At 37.4% G+C, this 20,260-nt stretch overlaps 2 protein-coding genes across 2 annotated transcripts in view; one reads left to right on the forward strand and one right to left on the reverse strand.

Annotated features, from left to right (window-relative positions):
* Positions 1 to 299: 299 nt before the first annotated feature.
* Positions 300 to 5,523, reverse strand: LOC135155197 (zinc finger protein OZF-like). The gene is made up of 3 exons (XM_064104071.1): positions 5,436 to 5,523; positions 2,730 to 2,873; positions 300 to 1,553 (listed from the first exon to the last, which is right to left on the reverse strand). Exons 2-3 carry the CDS (start codon positions 2,871 to 2,873, stop codon positions 501 to 503), a joined length of 1,197 nt encoding a protein of 398 aa, XP_063960141.1. The 5' UTR covers positions 5,436 to 5,523; the 3' UTR covers positions 300 to 500.
* A 9,959-nt stretch (positions 5,524 to 15,482) lies between these two features.
* LOC129266949 (uncharacterized) overlaps positions 15,483 to 20,260 on the forward strand; it is a 28,451-nt gene continuing 23,673 nt past the window's right edge. Inside the window, exon 1 of the mRNA XM_064104072.1 lies at positions 15,483 to 15,826. Within this exon, the coding sequence (XP_063960142.1) occupies positions 15,757 to 15,826 (70 nt within the window). The 5' untranslated portion in view covers positions 15,483 to 15,756. The remainder of the gene's footprint in view (positions 15,827 to 20,260) is intronic.

Here is a 20,260-nt window from a genome sequence, read left to right on the forward strand (position 1 = left end):
GTTGCTTTGGTAAATAGAACATCCACATTTATCATGTGGATACATGCTGGTATATCATCATTATCAGCGAAGGAAATACATGACCGCGTTTTCCCCTCATCACAGGCTAAATTGCCCCTAAAATAAAGAATATTGACCTTATACCAACTAAAAATGTTCATAATTACTTGTCTTTGATTTGGGGGAATTTCTTTAAGTGCAAACTGTTTCCACTTTCAGAAATATGGTAACTACATTCAAAGGCAATTATTCAAGCAATTCAAGTCCTACTTTTTTCTTTCTTTAATGTTTCTTTTTTTCTGGAAAATAGGATGACTGTGTTGGGATTAAAGATTCAACTGATGGAGTGCATACATAAAAGTAACAATATACACCTGTAGAAACTTGGAATGAATAGAAGAATTCCTGTCACATTTCTCAAAGCCATTAATGGAAAAAGATTAATCTCAATCAAGACAAATCCCTAGATAAAAATCAAAGTAAACATGGGCGAAGAACGCTCAACTTTTCGTATCCCTTTCATGTATCTTACTATGCCTCTTCAACTTTGACTTTTCACGGAACCCCTTTCCGCATGTAGCACACTTGTGAGGTTTGAGCATGGCGTTGGGTATAAGGTGTGTCTTAATGTGACGTTTCAACTTGGACTTTTCACGGAAACCCTTCCCGCATTGCTTGCATGAGTGCGGCTTGGTTCCAGTGTGTATCATTTCGTGCCTATTCAAGTCGTTCTTTCCTGTGAAAGACTTCCCACACTGTGTGCAGGAGTAGGGTTTCTCACCGGTGTGGACACGAGCGTGAATGAACAGATTGGATCTGTCGTTGAATCCCCGGCCACAGATGTCGCAGCGGAACGGCCGCTCACCCGTGTGGACACGCATGTGCCTTAGAAGCTTCGACTTTGCCACGAAAGCCTTCCCACACTCCTCACACTTGTGCCGCTTCTCCGCCTGGATGCCACTATGTACCTCGTAATGGACCATCAACCGCTTCTTGTTCTCAAAGTTCTTTCCGCACTCCTCGCAGGTCCATAATTCAACGTGGTGCATCTGGATGTGGTTGTCCAGGAGATGTTTCTGCTGGTAGCACCTGCCACACTCTGGGCACGTGTGTAGCTCCTGGATCTGATGCTCTACGGCATGATCTTCAAGGTCGGACAAGCAGTCAAAGGCCTTCCTGCAGTGAAGACATCTGAACAAAGCGGCATCCCCACCATCTTCATCCGTCCTAATCGACCCAAGAGTACTTCCCTTACTATCACAGAGTCTTCCACCTTTGGTCTCTCCTGCAGAGTGTGCCATCATATGCTTCTTCAAGGAATGTTTGCTGCTGAAGGGAGTCAGGCACACCGAGCACTCGTAGAGACTTCCATTAAAGTGGCTCCGGAAGTGATGCACAAGGTCCGAGATGCTCTCAAAGGCATCACCACATTCCTCGCAGACGAAGGGCACGATGACGACTCGCCTCGAGGTGAAGTACTGACCAGAGTTCTTAATGAGGTAGTTGAATGAGGGGAGATATTTGCTGCTCTTAGAAACTGCGTTTTCCTCCATCTGGAAATGTGAAAAGAAAGCATCAATGAACAATACATCTGCATTCGTACATGATTTCATTCACTGCAACTCCTACAAAAGATTCACCAGATTATACCAACCTATTCATTATTTGTATCACAGAGAGCTAACACAGGACAACAAACAGTTAACTGTGAAGTTGCCTAACATTTTATCTTCGTGCAAATCAGATTTTGAAATTTTTGTTAATATTTTCAAGAAAAGAAATACAATAGTAAACAACAAAGCTGCCAATCCACAAATTTATCACATGAAGCTGTTTGTATGTTTAGAAAAAAAAATCAAGTATTTCAATTACCCATATTGTGACTTAAATAATTCAACATGTTTAAAGGAAGATAATCATTTGAAGAAAATTAGTCGATAACAGAGAACTCATATGAATTTAGCAATATTATGATACATATGATGTAGGCCTATTGCTTTAGACACTCATTTGAGAATCAATGAGAAAAATTACTATACTATTCATTCCCTTTTAATAAAGCATGTAGAGTTGAAGGCAGATTTGAACTTTTTTAAGGTTAATGCTATGACTCTTTGGCATGATCTTTGGTTCACACATGGGCAAAATTGATTGTGCCAATTTGGGACAACACAGGCAATGCAGGGCATGAAGCGTGTCTATGGTTATCTTTATAATTCTGACTAGTTACATTATATCAATGGCAATCTTATGCATATGTTATTATTATTATTTGTTTGGCGTCACTTGTGCCTGGAGGCGAAAAAGCAAACTGAATCATTGTGAAATGCGGTCTCTCCTCCGGATATACATGTAACTGATTGGGGGGAGTGCAGGTGGACCACTACACCGGGGTTTCCCCCTACTCTTATACAAATTGTGCAGTGGGTTCTTAACATGCGAAGGTGGTGACTCTCCTCTACACAGGGCCTCCATTTAACATCCTATCTGAGGGACGGTGTGTTTTCCACCGTAAAAGTAACAAAGTCTGCATCTATGGAACAGAGGAGAGACGTTTACACACAACACACTGGCTTCAGTCATCTGCCCGGGGTGGACTCTAACCCACCATCTTTGCTTCGACAGGCAGACGCTTTACCGACTGAGCCAACTTCGCTCTACACTTTCGTAAACGACACAGTTTACAAGAAACAAGAAACATTTGGTGAGGTGTTCGGCTGCTTTCTTACCTTTTCTGCACATTTAGATTTCAATGGCTTTGACTTGTTGGCATCATCCTGCGGTTGCCTCTCCGTTTTTAGGTTACCCTTCTGTTCCTCTTTCATCATTGTATTCTTAGACAGACCAAGATCCATCGTGCCAGAAAGAAACATCTACAGAGAAAATGCAATTTTTAAGAATTTGGCAAGGGCCCCGTTGCATATCATGGTAGCTTTGCCGTCCAATGGTAACTACTGTACCATGGTAACAATGATCAGCAGCCAATCATAATCAAGGATTCCATGCAAGCTACCATTGGATGGCAAAGTTATTATAATTTTATGCAACGGGCCTCAGATGTGAAAATGAGATGAGAATGCACTGTTGCCCCCTCCTTTAAAAAAATTGCCTTGTTCATAGATGCTAGATGTGACTAAACTTAAGTGAACAATTAATTTATTATTGTCTAACATTAATTGGAAAGTGAATTTTATAGACAGAATCCTTCAGGAGCTGAATTTAGTTTGCTATTAAAATATGGGAGGCAAAAATCAGATTTTGAAATTGAGTCTTTTGGGGCAGCTACTACAAAACAATAATCGACTTCACTTAACTTAGCAACCATTCAAAACTAGGCATAAGCGATGCTGTGTCTCGCCCACTTGTGAAAATGACAAGAAATATCGCGATTTGCAAGGGCACGCAACAAAATTGTATCAAAAGTTCATTGTGCGCAGCTAAAATAAAATATTTTGTCAACAATTAAGCAATTATTTTGGGGTCTAGAGCGCGATTTAAATCGTCGAAATTGATTGCGGTGCACAATTCCACGCGTAGGATATTTGGAAACTGCATCCGATTTTTGGCAAAAAACTACCCATGGGTGCATTACTGCCGCCGTGTACAGGAAAATTGAAGGCACGGCACATGCAAAATTGCAACAAACTCCCGTGAATTTCAGAGGAAATTTTATAAAAGAAAGTACTTCTACAGTATGTAACTTACCAAATGATGTGAAGTCAATTCCCCCTAATATGATGAATATCCCTCAAATAGCATAATTTAAGCTTTGTTTTTTCTTCTTGTTGACAAAATACGGAGCTTGCATCTATTTCCCAAATTTTTTGTCTAATTAGCTAAAGAGGGCGCACGATTTACCTTCATATCAAAGACACTACAAGGCCAGACTAGGCACAAAAACTATTTTACACGTAAATCGATGCAAAGCGTTACGCGAAGTCAGCAAAGTGTCCAATCTTTTTACTGTAAAGACTTTGGTGGAACGTGTATTGACACGCGAACGGTAGCACTGCGGGCTTCGTTCAAGGTACGTAGAATTTTCTAATTTTTTTTGTTTAATTTGTCATCGCTTTGAATATTTTCCAAAAAGTATTATCGTCAGCAAAATTAATATAAAAGGTACGTTTTTTAAGTTATTGCATTTATTGGTGTCTATATTTTATCAATCATGGGAATTGCGCATACAATGAATCAAGAATCTAATTTTTTTAAATACAGACAAGCTGAGGTTGTGAATTGTATTAGCGCTACCAACGATCTTCCTTTTATTTCCGTAGAAGAGACATGCGAAGCAACTTTCCAGGCCGAGGTAAGCGATTTTCCTTTTTTTTATGTGCTTTTTATATAAAAATATTTGTAAAATTGAAAATGGAGCGCTTTTCACCAGAAAAAGCCCTGATGTGATGAGTAGCAGAATGAGTTTCGGCTAACATTATTTGCGTTATGAAGCAATGACTGTATTTTTGTTTTGGTCCAATTATGCTTAAGTGTCGGATATATTTGGGCACTTTAGTCTTTACTCCAAATCCTCCAATTCTAATTCATTATATTTTGTCATATTTGTTCGCATATCACATTTTTAATCTTTATAGTTGTTCCATAATCATTTTCTACGGTATTTACATTGTTTTATTTTCCAACTGTTAAACATGTCTTTTAATCAGTTGATACTCATACTCACTCACACGTATTGCGAGGTTAGTATTAGTATATAACCTCGCATCATGAACCGCATTTGGCAGTGGATTTCAAACTAGTGCGTGGGTCGCGCGTGCTGGGATCTCACTTCTGGTGTCCACAACACACGACTTCTATGGCTTGATTTTTCTGCGCGCGGCGGCATGTAATGAACCCTTGGGTGGTTGATACTTGGACCTTCTTGGGATTCAAACTTAATGTTGTACTACTACTGAGTACTAGTACTACTCTAGCTAACATTAGTTGTGGTTGCACAGCTTTTTTAGTTTGCTTTGAGTTTGGCCTCAACATGAAACTTTTACTTTTGTATGTTTTAGTGACTTTTACTTTTACTTTTAGTTTTTACTTTTACTTGTCTAAATTAAGTGAATACAAATAAAATGAAATACAAATTTGAATTTTCAGTGGGGGTGCATATAGCCATATGGAACTCTCGCCGAAAAGGAAGCCAACAATGGGGCACAACATGAATATGAAAGAGGAACCCCGGCCCTGTCCATGAGCTTATAATATAGTGTCTTTACTTTAGTGAGGCCGAGTTGAATAAGGCATGAAAAGAACCAACAGCAATCGCATCGTATGGGACTGAATTAACAAATTGTTTTTATTCCGACGTGGCACGAAAGGAAACCGGCACTATAATTACAAAGTAAACTAGCAATGACATTTCTTTAAATTATCTTCATAAGCAAAAAATATAAATTGAATTCATTATTGCAAAACATGTCCTGTCTTACCCAGAGAGTTAGTGGCTTTTTGACGCCATTTCTCCACTTCCGGACTCAAGACGTGTTTTCAAAGAGCGCCCTCAATGTTCGATAGTGCCACGGACCAGCGCCACGGAAAGTTCTGGGAGTCACCGACGAATTGTGTATTGTATTTTCTGTGGGAGTCATTCCGACGAAAAATTATAGACCCCAGGGGCGGATCCAGCCTCCGCCATTATAGGGGGGCCCGATTTTATTTTCACCGATATTTTCCCCGATCTGCTGCTCAAAGTTATTTTTTGTTTGTTTCTTTGAAGGGGTTGTCCCAGTGGCGTAATGAGCCAAAAATTTGAGGGGGCTTGAAATGGCGTATCGCATAAAATTAATAAGAAGTTACGAGCGAGCGAAGCGAGCGAGCGAGCAAAAATTTTGACATTTTTATTACAAAAATCCAAGTTTGTGATAGATTTTAACATAATATTGGGAAAATAATATTATAGTTCAGCCTTTTCCCTTTCCTTTTCTCTTTTTTTTCGTGATCGAAAAAAAAAAAAAAGGTAATTTCTTAGCTTTATTTTTGTAACAACATAAATGTGTAATAATTCAATAAGCACTATTAAAATAGTGTGAGCGCGAAGTGCGAGCTAAACAATTTTGAAATTTCATGTATTTTGTCCCCATTCAGTTGAACATTCTGGGCAATGTTTGTAAACCTGAAGAAGATGCGTATGTAACTAGATAATTACTGCGAGCGCGAAGCGCGAGCAGAAATTTTTATAATGCGTTCTGGCCTCGTCGAAAAGGGACCTGTTAAGGACGATCTGCAGTTAGCCATTAAGACGATACATATTTTTATAATGCGTTCTGGCCTTGTCGAAAAGGGACCTGTTAAGGACGATCTGCAGTTAGCCATTAAGATGATACATATTTCAATGATAAAATAATGCGAGCGCGAAGCGCGAGCTGAAAACATTTTGACGTTCCGGCCTAAAAAATTAACGTTCTATGCATTTTTTGTAATCATGAACGGTATAAGTATATAACCAAACAATTGATGCGAGCGCAAAGAGCGAGCGGAAAAAAATAGATTTCAAACCTAAAAACGGGACACTCTCTTCATGTTTTGTTAATCATGTAAACAAATTGAGTATAACTTGGAATCTTCCTACATTAATAATGCGAGCGCAAAGGGTGAGCAGAACAATTTTGATATTCTGATCTGAAAAAAGGGTCACTTTAAGCTCTGTATTTCAAGCACTTTGTAGGAAAATTATGAGGTGGATATGAATTACAGTTAAAAAAGATCTGATATGTTTCTTCCACAGCACTGTACATACTCCTGCATAATTCTACGAGTACGATGATACACCAACCTGGTGGACTGTACTTTAACGGATGATGATGATGATGATTATTATTATTACTTTGAGTTTTGACATACGACAGGGACGTTCTAAGAAATCATGTCATCATATGAAAATGCTGACTATCTTCCTATTTCTCTTCCTAAGCGGGAGATGAAACTTGTCGATATTCCATTCTGAAAAAAGGGGTAATTTTCTTTATTAAATTAATATCTTATTTATTAATTTAATAAGCCTAATGAGAGCGCGAAATCTGTTAATTTATTATGGCCTGAAAACTGGACATTTGAAGCACTTTTGTAATTATAAAATAAGATGCATGGGTTAATATATTTTCAACAATCAATGCGAGCGCAAATCGCGAGCCGAAATTTTTGATAAACTGTCATGAAATTGGGATTTTTAGTAGTTTGTTATAAAATTAATATTGAGATATAAATATCAAATCACCAATCAAAATGCGAGCGTGCAGCACTAGCTATTACGTTTTGACAATTTGACCTGAATAGGAATATGTAATTTATAGAATACAGGAAAAATAAAAGGTACCTGACAAATCAAATTTTGCGAGCGCGCAGCGCTAGCAGAAAATGTTAATATTCAGAAAATAAATTATAAATTCTTACAGAGCACTTTTTAAAATTCAATCTGTAAATGAAACAAAATAATGAAAGTTCGAATATCCGAGCTGAAATATGTTTTGTATGTATTGAAAATTAAATTTGATATTTAAGCTCCATACTGAGCAAGATATATAAATCACCTTAAAGGCAATGCGAGCGCGAAGCGCGAGCGAAATTTTTATACTGTACAGTGGCATGAAAGATTTTTTAAATTATTTTCCAAGTCTTCCCCTCATCTTATTTTATCCACTCGCCTTCCTCCTTTTATGTTTCCCCTTTTTTTTCTCCTCTCTTTTCCCTTCGTTTTCTCTTTTTTCTTTCTTTCCCCCTTTTTTCGATTTTTTGCTCCGGCAAAAGGGGGGCCCGGGCCGCTCGGGCCCCCCCCCCCCTGGATCCGCCTATGGACCCTATAACATTTTATAGGCCCATGACGTCACAATTACTTTAAAAAAAAACATTGAAAAATGAATTAATGCATGGATAGCCCCTATTATAGACCATATAACATTCTATAGGCCCATGACGTCACAATTACTTAAAAAAAAACATTGAAAAAATGAATTAATGCATGGATAGCCCCTATTATAGACCCTATAACATTCTATAGGCCCATGACGTCACAATTACTTTAAAAAAACAGAACTCTCTTATATTCTTTTGATGGATGTTCGTCTAACTTTTTCACCAATCTTTTTGATAACCAACTATATTCGTCAGGGTGGAACCCCGTCCAGAAATATATTTTGCCCACCCTATATGTAAATATAGGATATCACGAGACCTCCCTTGGAGTAATTCACTGCAGTTTTTTTCTCTCTTTCTTGTCTGGCGATCAAAAGAAAGTTTGATCACCATCATCGAAGATTAGCAAGAAAACGTTCTTTTATTTTTATTTTTTATGATTTTATTATTATTTATTATTCATTCAAATTCTTTATTCTTTATGAACTCTGGCTATCCATCAAAATAAGCTAAAAGCCAAATTAATTTAGCAGGGCCCGCAGCTGGAAGAATAGTTTTCGGAACCAAATGGCTACATACCCTGGGTAAATATACCTTTATTATTATTAATATTCTTTTTATCATCAACATTATTATTGGTATCATTATTATCAATATTATTTTTAAGTGTATTTTGTATTCGGCAATTTATTTCATAATTTTTCGAATAAAGGTACCTCAGAGAAAGGTTTTAGTGCATCAGTAGCTTTATGCACAGAATGCATCCTGAACATTATCACATTCCGTTTGTGGGATTATTTCATATTGAAAAGAAATGAAAAATACCAAAGTCCAATAAAAATATATAAGGAGACCATGCAGACTTTTTTTTTTCATTTATTCTATGTAAAGTTTTGTCCACTTCGATTCACTGCCCTATTTCAAACCTTTTTGTTGGTTCAAAGACAGTAATATTTTCCATCACTTGTTTTATCTTGCCTAATCTCAACACTCACATTTAATTCTGTCCTATCCCGAATGAGAGATGATTCTTGGCTACCTATACACAAAAAAACTCTGAAGTAGTAGTTAATCCTCAACGTATATAAGTAGAATTTATTATTTGTAATTATTTCTCGACGTTTTTCAGTAGATTTAATTTGTCTTCTAATTTACTTGATTTACTTGATTTATTTGGGTTCAATATACATTTACGATAAATTCACGTATTGCTAGCTTGCTTCGATAAAGAAAATCTAACTCCAATTAGGCAAAGATAATTATTACTTATAAAATCATGTTCAATGTTCTTATATTTTTCAATTAACACCTTGTTTAAATAATACCTGAATATTCATTGAGAGCAAGTAAATGTTTTTTTTAATAATTGTCATATCTGTGTTTGACATTGTTTTGGATTATACATTGTTATATAGGATTTGCAAATTGTTATTTTTTTATCAAAGAAAGAGCGACATTAAATGGTCACTCATCAGAAAATTTCAGATTTCTTTTTAGGTTTTCGGAAAATGTTAACATAATTCTCATTGTTATTCTCACTCTCATTAGTTAGGATGAACCGATCGCGTGTAATGTCAGCATCTATCATGTTGTTAGTGACATTGCATAAAGTATTTGGATGAAAGATGTCTACGGTGAAAATGATGCCACTGCAAGTCCACTCCCCCATTCTTTTTTTAGTGATTGTTTTACTTAATTGAATTAAGTTCAGTAAAATGGATACAAAGAAAATAAGCAAATTTTACTTAAAACTGCCAAACTGATAAATACCTGAAAAAAATTAAGGCAATTTTTTTGCTTCAATTTTATTGAGTAATTTCAAATATTTTTTTTTACAATGTATGCTACTTCCCACCCTTGGTCCAGCCAGATATCCTGTTTTATGCACGAATGTGAATATATATTTCAATCCCTCGACCCGATCGGATGCTTCGCTGCAATACCTCAGCCCCCTCCCTTTGAAAATGACTGCTGCCTGCATCAGTTTTTTAAAATACAATCCCAAGAAAGAAAGGACGTGACAAACAATGGTATGAGGAGAATTATTGATTCCGACAGAGATAGCCGATTAGCTCAACAGGATGTCAATACAATGAATATGAAAAATTGCACGTTCCTTCCAAGAAAAAAATGTACAAAATATTGCTTGGTGTGAAAATAAATATGATATGCCCTTTGATCATCAAACACGGATATACGCCCTATATGTTTCAAGTGAACACTTAACCTGTCAGTAGGTAAAGTTCACTGTGCTAGTAATTAGACCGGCTAACTAGGCCGACTGTATACAAAAGCTTCTGAAACTGACCTTGCAATTTGACCACGAAAAAAACCCCACAGATTTCCTTTTTTTCAATTTCTACATTTATTCAGCCTACAAGTTCCCTGGTAAAATGGTAAATCAGGGATTCCCATTTGGTAAAGTGGAAGAATGGTTCATAAAATGATTTCCACACAATAAAAACGCTGTTTAAAATTTTTATACAACGCTGTTTACTATATAAACCTTACAGTAATTGTTTAAACAGTTTAAACAAGTGTTTAAAATCTAAACAACAAAGTTTAATTTTCAATATCTAATCTTCAATAAATTAAACATGAATGTGTTTAACTGTTAAACAACTACTGTAAGGTTCATATTGTAAACAGCGTTGTATAAAATCTTAAACAGCGTTTCTACTGTGCATTATAAAACCGGTAACCTTATTCGAGGCTTTTCGGATAAATTAGTGAATGGTTAACCATATGGACTTACTGGTTAACCAAGGTTTCTGAGGTGAATTTGTAAAATAATTGGCCTAGCCGCCTATAGTACTCATCACATCACATCACATCACATCAGGTACGGAAATGAAGGACTTCTCCTGTATATAGGTTTTCCGATCTTAACTTCTGGTAATTGACGATTATCTAGACAGTTTAAACTTGTGAGACTTTACGTGCGTTGAGAAACGGGTTTTAAATCTTTCCCCCCACCAAAATTTATCCAACAGATGTTACTCGTAGTAATCTCACTGGGCAAATCCGTATCCACGATTACAATGGTAGGCTACATGTATGTGATAAAATGCTTTGAATGTCAAATTTCCCTGGTAAAAAAGGAATAATAATAATGAACACATTGAAAACCAAGTTACAGTGGTAAAATTGTAAATTAAGGTTTCCATGGTAACTTACTAAAGAGGCTCATGAGGCAAAATTTTAGAAGTAAAATGATGACATGGTAGATCAAGCTAAAATTTTAAAATGTTAAACTTGTAGGCTAAATCAATGCAAATATAAGTGGATCTACGCGAAAACGATAGCCTAACTGAAACTTAGTCGGACACGTCTGGCCAAGACCTAATGGTAAATGTGCAACATGTGCAATGGGTGGCGCCTAATAAGCCCCAAATTATGCGGGGGCTAGATATGGCGTACCAGGCAAAATTTTCGACATTTTTATTTCACATATACCAGTTGTGATAGATTTTTACATAATATTTAGACAATGATATCGTATTTCACCCTTCTTCTTCTCCTTTTTCTTCTGGAAACAGTACAGGCCACCGTCTGGTGTATTGTCGTACTGGTGAAGTGCACAGCGTGCGAGTGTATATGTACATTATCCGATAAAAATTTGCTTACAGCGTGCAAGTATAAAAACAAACAGCGTGCAAGTAAAAACAACTTTCTCTCTTTCCTTTTTTCTTTTTTTTTCTTGGTCGTGATTTTTTTTGGGGGGAGACAAGCGCCCCCAATCCCCCATCTACGCCACTGGACAAAATGGTTAGTAGACGAACTGGCTGTAGACGATAAGGCCATTACCAAACAGAAAATAGGCCAAGTGGGAGTAGACCAAGTGGCAATTTTTTAATACCAAAATGTCTGCCTGGCCGCCTCATTCGGGACTACGTGACGATGATGAGAAATCCGGGGAGAAATCAGTTCGTTTTCTATTAACAATTAAAATTTTGTCAAAAATACGTATTTTGATTAGGATTGAGTTCAGAGGTAAAGAAAAAGGATGCTTATATTTTCATCGAGCTTCTCCGTACCTAGTAGCCACCTGAACGGAAATCCCCGAGGAAACTCTATATCATAACGCAGTCATAACGAAAACGTGTGGCTTTCCGTATTTCTAAGATGAGCGGATATGTATCTAGAAAGCACTGCACACTCAACTCAAATTCACATTAAAAAAATATTTAAATTTTACATGATAAGTGAAACTAAATAGAATTAAAATATATGAATCACGGGAAATTGATTTAGGGCCTGCTTGACCGGAGATAGATCGCCCCATCCTGTTTATACTGTACACTCCTTGTATCTTGCAGTCCGTTTTCTCCGATGTCCTCAGCCAAGAAGTGTTGGCTCCACTCTCAGTGGATAAACCCTACAGTACTTCTATGTAGTTTGTTATAAGTTTGGAGTGGAGGGCAAAAGAAAATGACCCTTTTGTTAAGGGCAAGTACAAATTACTCTACATTTTTTTTTCTTATTTCTTTAAGGCTACATCCTCCCCGCCCCGCCCCTTAGTGTCTTTCTGCGCATTTTTGTCATTCTTTGTCATTTCGTTTGCCGCTTAAGGGGCACGTGTACATGTACAGTGAAGAGAATATATAATTTGGTGAATTGCATTCAACAAGCATTTTATGCCTAATCCCGGGGGCAGCGGGACCGTGAGGCAGAGTTGAAGGGGGCACTTACCCCTAAATAAATTCCAACGATGATTAATAAATTGTCCCTTTTTTCTGAAATAAATGCGCCCTATTTTGATTGTGCCCATGATGAATAAAATATCCCTGTAGTCTGTTCACATGTAAGTGTTCTGTCACTTTTTCCATCTCACATGTAGGTTATATTAGGTTATAGGCCTATTATTAGGTATCAAGTGGGTTTTAGCCAAGGGGCATTTCATGACTAAATAGGAAGCCCCCAATTGAAAGTCCTGGGTGGAACTCCGACTTTCCCAGCTAAAATGCCCCACTCACGTGGCCCTATATGCCCTACTGAGCTCAAAGAACAACTTCAGCGTTTCTAATCTCTTCAACAGGGGCGGCGATCCTGGGGGCGGGGGCACAATACCCCCCTAACCCCCCCCCCCCCACAATCACACTTTTAAAGTACCTTTTTACGCAAGAAAAATGCCCTCTCAAGAACGGTGTATACTGTGCCCCTTTCACCTGTCTGAGGAAGATCCGTTTTAATTGTTACTAAGTGTCCTTTCTCGTCTAAGTGCCAATTTTTACCAAAGAATGCCCCTCTCGAACGTGTTCTGTGCCCCCTTTTTTTCCTGAGGAGGACTCGTTTTAGGTGTTGCCAATTGCCCTTTCGTGAATCATTGCCCATTTGTACCAAAGAAAAGTGCCCCTCACGAACGTGTTTTGTGACCGTACCTGAGAAGGACCTGTTTTATGTCGTTAGCAAATGCCCCTTTGCCTTCTTTTAGGTGCCCTTTCTCGTATCAGTGCCCTTTTTTTACCCAAGAAAAGTGCCATTCACGAACGTGTTTTTGGGCTCCTTTCACCTGAGAAGGACCCGTTTTATGTGTTAACGAGTGCCCCCTTTGAAACAAGAAAACAATATTTTCTTTGTTATTGACTTTGTTACTTCTCATGAAGGGAAAAAAAATTGTAAGAATAATCCTAAGTACCTTAAGTTTTATGAGTCATGTGAGTAATTGGAGGGGGCGCTTGGGTGGATCTCCCCCCCCCCCCCCCAATTTTTCACGACCAAGAAAAAAAAAGAGAAAAGGAAAGAGAAAAGAATGAAATGTGATATAATTTTCTGAATAGTGTGTCAAAATATATCACAATTTTCGTTATAAATATGTCAAAACTTGTGCTCGCTCGCTCGCAACTTCTTACAAATTTTACATGATTTAACAAAGCTAGCCCTCTCAAAATATTTGGCTCATTACACCAATTTGTATTAGTCATTTTATCTTTGTTTTAAGTTAGTGCCCTTTTCGAAAGAAAAGGTTCCCTTTTTCCCCTGTGCTCCCCCCCCCCCCCTTTTCAACTTCGCTCCGCCGCCCCAGCTCTTAAAAGAAACAAAATTTACTAGTCATCCTTGCGGTGAAGTTGGAATAACCTCTTCTACTGTCATTATCCAGTTATACCACATTCAAAGAGAGTACACCTGACATGAAATGAAAATTAAAAAAAATACCCGCATTTTGGGGTATGCGGTATTTTAAGAGCATTGTTTCAGATCGAGTTTCGAGAACAGAGAGACTATCAGTTTCAGATACACCCGTATCCTTTTGTATGTTTATCACACTTTCACATTCTCTGTATTACATACAATATAGGAGAAGGTTGAGCTTGCTGAGGGGTGACGAAAATGCTATGCCCCCCCCCCCCCCGGGGGGGGGGAAGTTAAATGTATTAATGTACACACGCGTGGCTAAATTATTTCCAAACACCCTCAATTATAAACGAGTTTTTCTCTGTGGGCAAAATAACCCCCTACACAAGTTTTTCGCGGGCTTTATTTACACATTTAATTTGGCCCCTAAACAAGTTGTCGCCAGAAGCAAAAGTTTGGGGAAAAAAGACATACAATAAATACGTCTGGCTAGTCTTAAAAAAAAAGCTTTGGAAAAAAAACATACCCTGTACGTTTGACCCTGCGATTGACAATTGACCAGTCATTCAAAACTACCTTTTTTTTGAAAATCGGTGTTTTTTATACCCCTAACGAGTGCACGCGCGGCCCGTGTCGAAAACTGAAAAAATACCCCTTTAAACGCATTTTTTTTTGGTCACGCGTGTGTACAGCAATATATTTGACTGCCCCCCCCCCCCGGGACCGTGACGAAATATGTAATGAATAGTATCTGATGTAGAGGTGGGAAAGACAGGAGACTGTTTTCCTCGGGAGGGTGGGGGCGCGTTAGCCGACTAAAGTCTTTGCTTAACTCTTGGAATTGTAAAAGTAGTGAAAAGTCAGATCGAGTGGTCCTTTCCAGGTAGTTCCTCGAAGTTAGCAAAGATGGCGGTTTTTGCATCCTCTTGGTCTAATAGCAGATGGTCTAATTATCAATCCGTCTAACACCATCATGGCCAACCCTACCTTGCCTTCAAATGATAGTGCTAAAAAGTTCAAGGCTGGGTTTCATATCCCGGTCAATCCAAAAATATTGCTACCCCCACCCATTAAACCATGGATGCCGAAATAGTCCCCCCACCCTCGCCGCCTTTGGCCGTGCTTGATTGATTGGGTATGAAATAAAATGGTATGGCAAACTTCAAATACCCTATTAAGCGAGTAATTTCTAATATATGATATGCACATTTTCGTTTCACATTTTAAATTTTAAAATGTATTATCTCCCTCATTTCAAAATGTATTGTGTCGATATATGTATATATATATATATATTCTGCTATTTTATTTAATGATTAAAAAAAGGAAATTTATCAGGTATGAATATATTTCAATCAGATTGTTAGAATGTAAGTATGCATATGTTATTCATTATGTCATTTGCTTATTGTAATGTTATGCTGAGAAAAAAAAATATGGCACTTGTGTATACTTTTGTTATTGGAATGTGGAAATAAATAAATCAAATCAAATATTCAGATGGAAATACTTCACTCTTCGTAATCGAATCTAGCTTGTGATTGAGCATGCGCAGATAAGCTGGCTTCTAAGCACAGTAACCTCCCCTGCGTTGTTCTGTGGAGCAGGACGTAAATTCAGGAGATTGAGATCGACCTATCTTCAATAAAAACGAGAAACGTATGCCCTAATTCATTCATTCGATTTGTTTAAACATTTATCGAACGAATTCTCATCACACCTCTGGTCGTTGGTAGACACATATTCCCTAACACTTGTTGGGTGTTTACAAGGAATTAGTGAGATATATAGACTTTTGATTACTTGGAGGAATAATTCCATGCTATAATGAACTTCAAGAGCGCTATTTGTACCATTGCCTGGATGATGGCGTTTTGCGTGCTTACCAAAGCACAGAGTAAGTACTATCAATTCCCTTTCACTATTTAATATGTCACTATTTATTTATCATCACGTGTATATTCATCTTGTTCTTATCTAGATAAAATTCGTCTCATTTCACTTTTTTTTACATTTTCAATTGATAATTGTTCTTATACTGGGATAAAGTTTTGATATTATGTGGAATGGATATCATTTTAAGAGAAGTCTAAGTATAGGTATTATTTTGTAACATAAACGAAAATGTCCAAACAGAGTTGACTGAACCAAAAATAAATAAATAAATAAATGAAAAGCAGAAGAGTAATAACAAGGAAGGGAGAACATAGAGGGTAGTGTGTGTAGGTCGTTTTACTCCTGTATGTCTTCTTCAATTGAGAAAAATAGGTCTTGACCCCCCCCCCCCACCCCTTATCAAAATCTCCCCTTGCGCTGTCCTGCAAAAATCCTAGTTTAATTAAAATTCGAAAGTCAAAGTCCTCTTTTTAGAACCAAAAGGACCTACTTCTTGGCTTTCAGAAACTGAGCAGACAGTTCCCTGCGGTTGAATTGAATTTCGTATAAAAGTTTATCGATCTGTTTGTCAGTTATACTGTATAGTATCCGAAAATCATTATAGGGGGAAAGGGTAGGCATACAACGCGACAATGATTTCAGTAACTGTATGAAGGACTTAAACTATTTAGTTCTGCTTTAGATGGAGAGGAGATTTTGCGTCTATTCCTTCTCTTGTCTTCTTCTTCATCATCATCTTCTTCTTCCTCTTCTTCTTCTTCTTCTTCTCCTCCTCCTTCTTCTTCTCATTCTACTTCTTCTTTTTCTTTTTCTCCTTTTTCTTCGTCTCCTACTTCTTCTTCTTCTTTTTCTCCTCCTCCTTCTTCTTCTCCTTCTACTCCTTCTTCTTTTTCTTCTTCTTCTTCTCCGTCTTCTTCTTCGTCTTCTCCTCCTTCTTCTCCTCCTCCTTCTTCTTCTTCTTCTTCCTCCTCCTCTCCTTTGTGTAGTAAATTAATAGTAACGGTATAGTTAGGTGTTTCATATAAAGCTCAGTTCGTGAAGTTACGTACCGCCTTTACCATGTTCATAAACGACTAGATATTGCTCTTTTATAGGTGGAAAGTCAATGACATAGGGATTATCACGTAGCACAAGGGCCATCTTATTTCGTTCGTAAAGTCGCTTGTAACTTACGAGCAGTTTTATGAAACATGGTTTAAGTCCAAGATAGGTCAGAGTCAGGATAAGACCTTGGATAAGCATTGGTTTCCGTCTATCTCTCATGCAAGGCCGGGCTACGTTCTTCAGGGAAAGTAAATCAAGGCCTGATCGAAATGGCATGGCAAATAGCATATTATTTCTTAAAGACTTTGCGCTAAGCTGTTGATCATTAACTCGGAAGCACAAAAATATGAAAAAAAGAGAACTGGGAAAATTTCCAGATAGATACAGAGGAATACAGTTTAAAAGAAGCTCAAAAGTTTAATAATATCATAGGCCTAATTTTGACGAAAATTAGTATTTTCATAATTTAGTAAAGCAGGTACCGTAGTAATTGATATTTTCGTAGTTTTTCATTTGAATTTTGCTTTTTCTCAAAGCTATCTATGTCCTACCCCTTATAATTTTACAAGAACTGGGAACAAAATAATTTAGAAAACATGAAAAAGGGGGAGTAATTTAAAACCAAAAAAATGGGGAAAAAAAAGAAAGAAAGACGAGTTCTTTAAAAGAAGTTCCGTTGAATAGTAGGCCTAGCCCTGCCACTTTGCCCCACCCCCTTGTTCAAATATCCTAGTATTACCCTATAGTGGTTGATATTGTTTCTTTGTCATTTGTATGATATTAAGTTTAATGTAAAGGCTTTCTGTGTCACAATTGCGCGTTTGCCATGCATGGTCAGCCTACGGTGTTCAATACATGGAGGCCGAGCCTGGTCAGGGACTCAACTAATTAGGAAATAGCAATTAACTATCGATTCGGACGTGACAATGTTTGGTGCTATATCTTTGGCCATCTGGTCAGATGGATAGTTTTGGCATTTGTCCTAATTAGTGGTAGGCCCTGGTGATGACAAAATGCAGAGGTACACTGTAAAAAATGAAGTGCTAATTTAGCACTTACAGTGCTTATATAGTGACTGCACTACGAGTGCTGATTTTCTAGTTCAAATTTAAACTAGAAAATCAGCACTCGTAGTGCAGTCACTATACAAGCACTTTAAGTGCTAAATTAGCACTTCATTTTGTACAGTGTAGAAAATCAGCACTCGTACTGCAGTCACTATACAAGCACTGTAAGTGCTAAATTAGCACTTCATTTTTACAGTGTATATAGAATGTAGACGTGTCGACGTGTCGTAACCTATAGTGATCATGTTAGATTGTGGAATGTCTGGGTCGTATGGTTCAGTGGTTAGGGCATTGGACTCATAATCGCAAGGTTGTGAGTTCGAATCCCCACTCTGCCATTGTCTCTACTTTGATAAAAAGGAGTAATATCTGTCTTCTCAGCCACTATGACTGATTAACATAGACGTGAAATGTTTCCTAGCCAATTGGTTATATACCAGCTTGGCGATTACCAGCAAAATGCTGTCCTGCCGAGTTCCTACGGGAGTTCCCATAAACAGAAACAGAAATCAAATAACCAACATCTGTAGATCTGTAAGGTATCAGCTCCGCAACATTGGGTTCATCAGAAAATATTTGCCAAAATCTGCTACTGAAAAATTAGTTCATGCACTGATTTCTTCACGAATTGATTTCGGGAATGCCTTGCTTTACAATTTACCCAACACACAGTTATCTAAAGTCCAAAAGCTCCAGAGTGCTGCATCTGCCTTGTCTCATCAGTGAAGAAGAAAAAAATCAAATTAGACGTATTGAACAGGACCATTCCTGTCATGTAAGAAGAACCATAAGAAGGAACCGCCCTAACGGTAAAAAAATAATAATATTGGGTAAAATTTAAACCAGCACGAGGGGTAATTATTATCTGTCCAACCAATTTAAGGCAGTATTTTATCTTATGCGGGAAGCATATTGTCCAGTAAGGTTAAAAATAAGCATCAATTACTTTAGAGGGGGCAAAATTTTCATCACACTGGATGAATGAAAATGCCCCAAAGAAATGCCCAATGTTGGTTGGACACATAATTACCCTCATGGAGCATTTTACCCAGTATTTTTTTATAGTTAAGCGGGGTGGCTTCGTTAGAGTGAAAACCCTATTCTCCTTTTTTCCTTTTTTTTTGCTCATAAGTTTTTTTTTTTCCAAAGCATCACTCCTTTTTAAACATCGTCACAGGGCCCTGCATTTGGGCTGACTATTTCAGAGTTTTGTTATTTGAAATACAAGGGGTTTTCTTTTACGATTAACACATTGGCCCGTATTCCGAAGTCGGGTTTAACTTAAACTCAGGTGTAAAGTTGTGGTTTAAGTATGGCGAGCCAATTGTTACATAAATCACTAACAGTAGAGATATCATACTTCAGCTCATTTGGCTCTCAAATCATTCATAATAGTCTAAGAAGTATAAATAGATGATTGTCTTCACCATCGATGTATCAGGAAAGAGCACAGTAAACATAAGACACATACAACTTAATAAAAATTTTGATACTTTTGGCTTTCCATACTTACACCACAACTATAAACCTGAGTTTAACTTAAACCCGACTTCAGAATACAGGCCAAAGAGTCCTACGATAATGTACCACTGTTAAACGTGCTGCTGGTGACTAATAACAGATCCGGATTCGCTCGTTGCACGTTAGATAAAATTTACACAATTGCTCATTGAGTTTTCATATTCTGGTGAAAAAAAATTAAATCATTACCTGGTATATACTATGCATATATTTACAGATCAAACAGATAGGAACATATTCATTTCTCAGAGTTTGTGGGAGAATCCAGATAGCCCTTATTTACCTATGTCCAGTGGGGTAAAACCCTTGCCAGAAGTTTGATTACTTTAAGTCTATGGGCAGAGTTCAAGTTCAAGTTAAATTTATTCAGAAACCAGACACATTAGTACAAATCAATTAATAAACAGATGACACAAAAAGATAAATGATATATATGAGAGGTTTTCGAGGACCCATAAAAAGCAGAGCTTGCGAGTGGGGCCCTACAATAAATGAGATGTACACAAAGAAGGAACATACTGTACATAATAAGAATTAACTACAGATATGTAAAAAAAAAAAAAGATATATAAGCAAAAACAAATATGCAACACATACACACCCTCACACCCACAAACACACGCACATACACGACTAGGCTGGCCAGCTACGTGATAACTCATAGTTTTATAGAACAACACTTTTGAAACTAGATTTTACCCAGATTACCAAAGAGATATCTTTTACATTGTACTTTAAACCGATAAAGAGTTGTACAGATCCGGGACTTGCCGGAAATGGGAGGGGGGTAACAAAATATGGTT

The sequence above is a fragment of the Lytechinus pictus genome, chromosome 8 (genome assembly GCF_037042905.1).
Source record: "Lytechinus pictus isolate F3 Inbred chromosome 8, Lp3.0, whole genome shotgun sequence".
In the NCBI taxonomy this organism is placed as follows: domain Eukaryota; kingdom Metazoa; phylum Echinodermata; class Echinoidea; order Temnopleuroida; family Toxopneustidae; genus Lytechinus; species Lytechinus pictus.